The sequence below is a fragment of the Bidens hawaiensis genome, unplaced genomic scaffold (assembly GCF_021521415.1).
Source record: "Bidens hawaiensis isolate Kalapana, Puna unplaced genomic scaffold, B.hawaiensis_p1.1 tig00062677_1, whole genome shotgun sequence".
Classification (NCBI taxonomy): domain Eukaryota; kingdom Viridiplantae; phylum Streptophyta; class Magnoliopsida; order Asterales; family Asteraceae; genus Bidens; species Bidens hawaiensis.
This window is the reverse complement of record NW_027501253.1, coordinates 42,414-51,233: the sequence shown is the minus strand read 5'-3', so window position 1 is coordinate 51,233 and position 8,820 is coordinate 42,414. Positions and strand designations below refer to the sequence as shown.

At 33.0% G+C, this 8,820-nt stretch overlaps 1 protein-coding gene across 1 annotated transcript; it reads left to right on the top strand.

Moving 5' to 3' along the window:
- The first annotated feature begins 5,346 nt into the window (after window positions 1-5,346).
- LOC143603768 (class V chitinase CHIT5a-like) lies at window positions 5,347-6,561 on the top strand. Its single transcript, XM_077080472.1, has 2 exons — window positions 5,347-6,248; window positions 6,364-6,561. The coding sequence occupies exons 1-2, from the start codon at window positions 5,489-5,491 to the stop codon at window positions 6,384-6,386; spliced, it is 783 nt and encodes a 260-aa protein (XP_076936587.1). The 5' UTR covers window positions 5,347-5,488; the 3' UTR covers window positions 6,387-6,561.
- The last annotated feature ends 2,259 nt before the right edge of the window (window positions 6,562-8,820 follow it).

Here is an 8,820-nt window from a genome sequence, read left to right as displayed (position 1 = left end):
TAGCATATTTAAATAATAACACATAATTAAATAAATAAAATTCCTTTATTTATTATTTATAAAAAGTCTACCCTCCTTAAAAGAGGTTATGTCCCCAAAACCTAACTATCACCAAATAGGCTCAGGTAAAACTTGCGCATCTCCTCTTCGACTTCCCAAGTAGCATATGATCCCATGCTTCCATATTTTTTAACTAAGGGAATAATCTTACGGCGAAGATGCTTCTCTTTCCTGTTCACTATCTCCACTAGATGCTCAATGTAGTTTAAGTTCTCATCAACTTCGATGTCTTCTAATGGCATGAGAGATGTGTCATCAGCTAGACAGTTAACTTGGGATGTGTCGGTAGGCTCAGGCTTGAGAATGAAAAGACAGTTTGATAGTTGGTTTAACGAAAAAATATGATCTTTAGTGAGAAACATGTTAAGTCTGTATAAAATACGAGATGAAAGGACGGGCCATACTCAAGCCTCATTTTTAGTTTGATTGTAGAAAATTAAAATTTTTTTATAAATCTGAATGCGTTATCATACGATGGTTGGGTAGGTTTAACGTTAGAGTATGCCGTATAGCTGGTGATATAAACTAAAATCTTACACTTCTAGTTTTAGTGGCTAACACTTCATAGGCGTATGGTTTTATAACCTTAAATCCTGTATTGATGGGATGCTCCGGGGTTCGGATACCATGGGTCTGTATGCGGTTTATCATCTGGGTATTCATATTTCCTAAGTGGATTTTGGATATTAAAAAGCCTAAAAAAAGCAAACCCGCAGTTTATCTACCAAATAATAAGTCATTAAACATTATCACAAAGTGCTTTAAAAAGTACAAATTCACTAATGACTTGAATTGTATGTATAAGCAAGAATATGTTATTAAAATCAAACTCATCATTCAAAATTATGATTGTATAAGAGAAGAAAAAATCAAAAATGGAATCCTGACTTTGAATCTAAACCCAAACCCAACCCAAACCTCAATCATGACTTTATGCGCCGCCGTCGGCTCCGCACGCGGCCGCCTGCCGAGACGGCCACACGGCAGTGACACTCAAACTCATCTCCATCTTTGTCATTTTCTCCACCAGCATCATCGTGTTGATCAGTTCTTCACGTATGTAATAGAAAACATGAATGTTATGATAAACCCATAAGTAAAACATACCTGTTACAATAGGGGAATTAGTAACCGCCGTAGAAGGATGTAAACGACATGATAGTCAGCTTGGTCGAGTTCCCCTTTAGGATGTATGTTAGTAATGGGGATCAGGGTTCTTGAGAAAACCGAATATGGAGAGATATAGGGGGTCACAAATTTCTTAATGTGATAGTTAGGTTTTTCTTATGATGTTAATATATCTCTTCCATGTATTTATATACACCCAAGGGGAAACCCTTGATTAGGTAATGGTAATATGGTCCATCAACAATTACCTAGCTAATATAATAATTAGGTATAATTAATTTTGATCTATTATTATATAAATGATAATGATGGCCACACATAAATATATATATATCCATATATTTATTCTTACATTCTCCCACTTGGCCGAATAATCATTTATTATGAGCGTTAGATTAGTCTGCAGATTTTAACACTCATTTTAGCTTTAAACTCAAACTGAAGCAGAGAAATACAGTCATTAAATTGAACATCAGCTCAAGACTCCTATTAATCATACTGCAGTCCTTGTTTAAAACCTAAGTAGTTATGATCAAAATTTTATAAGTAAGCCCTTCAAATATTTGATTTGTATATTAATTTGTCTATATGTCATTACGCATGCAGACATACAAAATCAAAACTGATGAGGAAAATTAATAATTAGTCAATAATAATTGGTCATTCATATAACAATATACTATTACACATGGTCATAAATAATCCCGTCTTTATTATAGGCGCTTTCATAAGACTTATGGGTAATAGACCTTTAGTTATAGGATCCTCAAGCATATCATGAATGCGTTCTATATGAGAATTTAGTTTCCTCAATTCGTTCATAAACGAATAATTTATTTCATATCGAAATTTGATCCAGCACCTCTCGAACTGTTACTGTTTGAGAAAACATGGTAGCTGACTTTATCACAATAAGTCTTCAATATATAATTTATATGGAGTTAATAAACTTATGAGTCCAATGATAAAATTTTCAACAACATTTATTGACAATTGCGTTGAGATTTAATCAACATATTATGTCTTTAAAATTTATATTGTTGTTATCAGTTCATTATGACTCCTCCATGAGATAGATTATCTTCTGACATAAGAATATATCCCGAAAATTAGATTTTCTTATTTTTGAATATGACGAAGTTTAGAGTAATCAATCGGTTTGAATTCTCACTTTTTCTTTTAAATTATAGTCCCTCGTTTCCTTTAAAGATATTTTAATACTCTTTTAGATGCTTTGCGTTACTCTAGACATATCTAGTGTGTTGCAATTCGAGTAATATCTGAACGAGTATAGACGGCTTCTACTTAATGAAGCACAAGGAAATAATCTCAGTGATCCTATTATCCTCTAAAGGAGAGCGTTATTGTGTGTTACATGTACAAGGACCCTTTTAAGTTAATACTTATAGAACAAAAATATTGTCCCTTCGGGTCTATCTCAGTATGTTATGATATCTATCACGTAAGAGATATCTCTTGAGATTTATCATATCAAAGTATGTACAAACAATACTTAGACATATGTAACATATGCTTGTCAAAGAATGTCATCTATATAAGGACAAGTTTTTTCTTTTCTTTTTTTTTTTTTTGCTCCCACTCATCTTGAGGTAGGTACATTGATCCACTTAGTTGTTGATGAAAATTATTGTATAAAGGTTTCATCACACTTCTAATGTTTGCATTAACCCATAAATAGAATATATTGACTTACAGACTAAGTGTTCTTTGACCTTCAGTTTAGAACTTCAAGTTGCTTTATGAACATGTAAATATGCAAGCCAGTTGTTAGGAAAAGTTGTTTAAATGTTCATGTAATGTAGCTCTTAAATATTATAAGCTACTTGAACAACAATGAGGATCCTCAAAGAAATCTTTTGTAATATGGGAAAGATTCTTTGATGATTCATTCCTTTTTGAATATAACCTTTAATAATCAATCGTGCTTCTTAGTGTCTTAACGTTTGTATTAGGATTTAGTTTAGTTATGAAGACTCTTAGGTGATTCAACCAAATCCAAAACGTTATTCTGACTTATAGAATTTAATTTAGATTGCTAATGATAGCTTTATTCCATTCAGAAGATTGATTGATATTACTGGTTTAATTAGAAGATGTAGGATCAGTAAACTTTTCATCATCCATTTCAAATTAGTTAAGGAGGTTATATAATCATCAAATTTAGTAGGTTTTTAAAAGCTAGATGACCTCCTGAGTTAACTATTGGGTTTATTAGAAGTTTTAGTTTTTGTACATGTACTTAGAGTAATTGTAACCCAATTGAGCTGGGTGCCTAATGAGTATTGTCACAAAGGTATTGTTATTGTTTACACAGTGGTATTATTGAGTCAGTGTCATTCACCGGCTGTGTGCTGACGTATTTTTCCCTCACATTTCAGGAAACTGTAAAGAATAGAACTGACAGGCAAGACTGATAGAAGATTGGAGACATAGTCATTAGAGGTGATCTGATGGCTCAGATATTTTATTCAGAATATTATAAAGAATGATATTTTCAAAAGATATGTATTTAAATTATCAAACGGGTATTCAACTCCCGAGATTTCAATATAATAATATTTTATCCGAAAAGACTTCCGCTGATATTTTACAATATCCAAACGGGGATTCTAACCCAACATTTTATAAATGAATATTATATTTACAAGACTTCCGATAATAACCCGCAACTCTGATATATTTTCAAAATCAAATACCAACTAACGGACGTCGCACCCAAGCCCTGAGTCGAGAGGTGACACTAACCCCCATAATCAGTTTAGTGTTTCTTCAAACACATATGCTAGCATGGTGTTACAAATGGCGTATCTCCTTAAGAGTCATATGCCTAGCAAGATAAATATCTTTGGTTATTCTTTTAAAAAGAATAAAAAATTAGATTTTTTTGGATGGACCGACTATAAAATCCACTTCTTTTCATGTGATGTTTCTTATGTTTCATGCTAGCTTCCTGGTTGTTATAAAATTAAAGCCGCTAAGAAAAAGTAACAAATTATTCTCCCCTAATATATTCTATCTTCAATATTTAATAAAATAAAAATAATTATCCTTTATCTCAATATTAATAAATAAAAATAAAAAGGAAAACATGTCACAACCCGTTTATTACAGGTATTTTTTATATGATTAACCATATATATGGTTAATTATTTATTATAAGTTTTGAATGATACGAAATTATAAATACATAGGTCTGTAATCTAGCATGTATGTATGTATATATAGAGAATTAGAGAGAGATCGTTAACACATAACGTTAATGCAGCGAATTGCACAGGGTCTACTTTTAGGTGGGTGGTGTTGTAGTCACCATTCCATCTTCTGGACGATAATTGATGTTTGGCTGATGCACTCATATGGATAGCCGATATAAAAAAAGTCAAACAAAAGCCGCAAGATGACATTTCATTTGACTATTGAAGTCTCGCATTATGAAGTTGCGTTTCAAAGCTGGCATCCCCAAAACTGAAAATTAAAAAATTGACGATCTTCGCTCCGTTTCATCCATTACTCAAAAGGATCATACAAAAGTACTACCGATAAAAAAAATTATTTCGTATATTTGTTACTTCACAAAAATTTGCGTTAGAATGACGTGTTTTTCCTACATGCACACCGCGTCATCATTTGCTACGCTTTTCCGACAACGTTTGCCGTCACAACCTTGTCAGTTTACAGTAGTGATTTCATTATAATCTTATTAAAGTTTAATAATTATCTGATTCTATAAAGGAATAAATACATTGTAAAAAGTCATCGTTTGCCTATTTTCTTCGTCAAATTACAATTTTTTCCACGTTAAGAGAGATGTTACTAGATGAAGGATGACTCATTTACATCTTTATATTTAGAAAGTTTACATTTATTGAATTGCATCAAATACTGTTTGTAGCTGAATTCCACAAAGCTCAAGTATATATAAGACATCATGGCATTCCTCAAAGTGTTATAACACCATGGGATTTCTCAAAGCCCAATGTTCTTTCTTGTGATATTGAGTCTCACAATTTGTAGTACTACGAGTGCTACAAACAAAGGTGGCTATTGGCCTACATGGGCCCAAGATAGTTTTCCACCATCCAATATTGACACGACCTTGTTCACTCATGTTTATTATGCTTTTCTCTCCCCTAACAAAGACACATTCCAGTTCAACATCGATCAAGCAACATCGTCAGCGCTTAATAGCTTTACCACCACCCTTCACGGAAAGAATCCACCCGTCAAGACGTTGTTTTCCATTGGAGGTGGCTCATTTCCCACGGAAGTCTTTACCAACATGGCCTCGAGCCAGAACTCGAGGGGAACTTTCATCCGTTCCACAATACAAATGGCGAGAAAGTATAACTTTGATGGAGTTGACATAGATTGGGAATATCCCCAGACCCAAACCGCTATCGACAACTTTGGCCTCTTGCTTGACGAGTGGCGTGTGGCGGTCAACCAAGAAGCTAAGTCAACGGGTAAGCCACAACTTCTTCTTTCAGCCGCCACTAATTATAAGGCAGTAGTTGATGGAGGCCCTAAGTATCCGGTGGAATCCATAAAAAGAAATTTGGATTGGATAAATGCAATGTGTTATGATTATCATGGGCCATGGACTCCTAGTGCAACGGGGACCCTAGCCGCATTATATGATCCAAATGGCCATGTTAGCACAAGTGACGGGCTACAATCATGGATCAACGCTGGGATCCAAAAAGAAAAGTTGGTCATGGGGTTGCCATTGTTTGGTAGGACGTGGAAATTACAGAATCCAAGTGTGAATGGGATCGGGGCTCCAGCCGTGGGCATAGGACCAGGAAATGAAGGGGCAATGCTTTACTCAGAAGTGCAACAATTCAATACCAAGAATAAAGCTAAGGTGGTGTATGACACATCAACCGTATCTTATTATTCTGTTGCAGGAACCTCTTGGATTGGATATGACGATGTCAGCTCAGTACAGAAAAAGGTAGAGTATGCGCGGTCGCTTAACATAGGGGGATATTTCCTTTGGACAGTTGTCGGTGATCAAGATTGGAAGATCTCTCGATTAGGTGCACATTCTGTTTTATCACTTTTACACACTAGTAGATGATTTTAAAGAGAAAGTAATCTATGGATAATTAACAATCTAACGGTGATGGTCTTCTTTGGTTTCTTTGCATGCAGCTTCCAAGACATGGACAAGTTGAAAGCCCAAGGAGGGCAAGTGGACTGAAGGAGTGAAATATGCCTTTTAACTTTTAAGAATTCAACATACTTCAGTTTGCTTGCAAAGTTTAATATATAAATAAATACTCAACCAACTTGGTTAGTTGGGCGTAAGAAAGTTATGAATAAATAAATATGATATGATCCACATATTGAATGTAATTCAACTAACGATTTTTTGTTGTGCATGGTTTTGAAAGCACTTGACGATAGAGGAACCAAAAGTATTTATTTGGATAAAAGTTATAGCAGGTACATATTTGATGCTAAAGTTAGGTTATAATAGGAAGTATAGTTTTTGTAGGAAAGATAAGAAGTAATCTTGCCTATTGATTTTTAATATGAATGGTTGAGATTAATTTAGGGGGAAATCAAGTGTGAACACAAGGTAAATGGCATAAAAGAAATAAAACATTTGTTGACTTTCTCTCTTCACATACAAGGCACATGCCAAATTCCCCCATCATTTTAAAACGTTCATAACTTTTTTTATGACGTTTTTATTGAAAAACAAATTTACCATAATAACGAGTGTCTTCTTATCTTTTATATGAGTACCATATTGTAATATAAAAATTAAAAAAAATAGTGGGTTTTTTACAAATTGTGTTTTACCGAATTGTGTTTTACAAAAATTGTGTTATACAATAGTATTTTTCATTGTGTTTTTTTTTCATTGTGTTTTTTCCATTGTATTTTTTACATTGTGTCATACAATTGTGTTTTTTATTGTGTTTTTTTCATTGTGTTTTTTTTTTCATTGTGTTTTTCATAGTGTTTTCCATTGTGTTTTTTGGGACTTTTCCGGCGAGGTGGTGGCGGTGGGTAACGGTTGTGGTGGCGGTGGAGTGGTGGTGGTTGTAATAGATGAGTGAAGATGTAATTGGGTTTTATGTAAATGGGTTTTTGAAATTAATTTAAGTGGGTTTTGAGATTAAAGTAAGTGGGTTTTGATATTAAAGTATCAGACTAAAACACCCTCCTTCCTAGCCTTCTTAGGAAAATCAAACTTCTTATTTAAACCTAACCCTTTGATGCCATATTTAAGTGTTTATAAAAGTTAGAATCCGTGTATTACACAGGGTAAAAAATATTAATTAAAACTCTCAAACCTCTATGTACTATAGATGAGATTTTTTTCCCGAATATCCGTACCCACTCAGCACTCATATCGGTACCCATACCAGTACCCGTTTATTCGGTACAGGTACCCAAATTTACCGATTTTAGGTACGAGTATTTTCGAGTATAGATACGAGTACAATTACGGGTATTACAGGTACTCGGTTCCCGTTAAGAATGTGTAAGGGTTTTTATTGGGATTTCCAAAACTCATAACTCTAACCATGTTTTTATTGGGATATCCTCAAGGCTTCAATCGGGCTTTTCAAACCATTATTAATAATCAAAATAGTAAGTATTAACAATTCTGAATTTCTAATCAAACCCAAGTTCTCTTCTTTTTTTTCTTCCAAACAATAACTATCAACAGCCACCACGAATGAATTTTATATTATGGTTTATTCGTTTTATTTTTAGTTTTGATATATGTTTTGGTTGTGGTATCTACGGTTTTGGTTTTTGTATTATAGATAATTGATTGTCGGTGTATCGATACCAAGTTCAGTGGAGAATTTTTTAAAAAAGAAAATGTGGTACCAAAGCAAGTATCGTACTTAAAGTACCCATACCATAAAATTCGGGTACGGGTATGGGTACCCAGATTTACTGGTTTTTGATACGGATACTTTCAGATATAGGTGCAGGCAAAAGTACGGATACAATATCGATCTCATTCCTAGTATGTATATATTATAAGTGAAAAAATTGTATTATATATACTAATGATTTCAGAATGAAAAAAAAATCAATACATACATACATACATATATATATATGGGATGGTTCATACGAGAAAAGTCATATTAGTGTAAGAAGTGCGAGAAATTAATCTTAACAATTGATCATGTTTAATCTATGGTATATAGTTATAATGGCAAAGTTGTAATAAATAAGAAAATAATCTTCTAAGGTATTTAAGAAAATAGGGTAGTGTGGTCTTTGTATGTATTCTGTGCTTTTTTTATTAAACAATTGAATTCCATATTACTCTCCATAAATAAATTTCTAACTGTCCAAATCCAAATGATAGTATTTGTTGTTTCTTTTAATTTGATTTCATAAAGGCATAATTAATATCGTTTTACTTATTCTAAAAAAGCAACGGTAATTGATTTTATAATATTGAAATGTTATTTTATACACAATTAAACTCTTTTCGATGTATACTTGGTACTTTTTTCATCTTTTTTTTTTAATTGCATGTTGTGCATTTACCAAAATTCATCTATGTGTCAGATATATCCAATCATATAGACTATTATTTGTATATAAATTATTGAAAATAATTATAAG

Coding starts and splice junctions, on each gene's coding strand:
- LOC143603768 (XM_077080472.1), top strand. CDS start 5,489: ATGGCCTCGAGCCAGAACTCGAGGGGAACTTTCATCCGTTCCACAATA. Junction 6,249..6,363: donor TTGGAAGATCTCTCGATTAG/GTGCACATTCTG, acceptor CTTTGCATGCAG/CTTCCAAGACATGGACAAGT.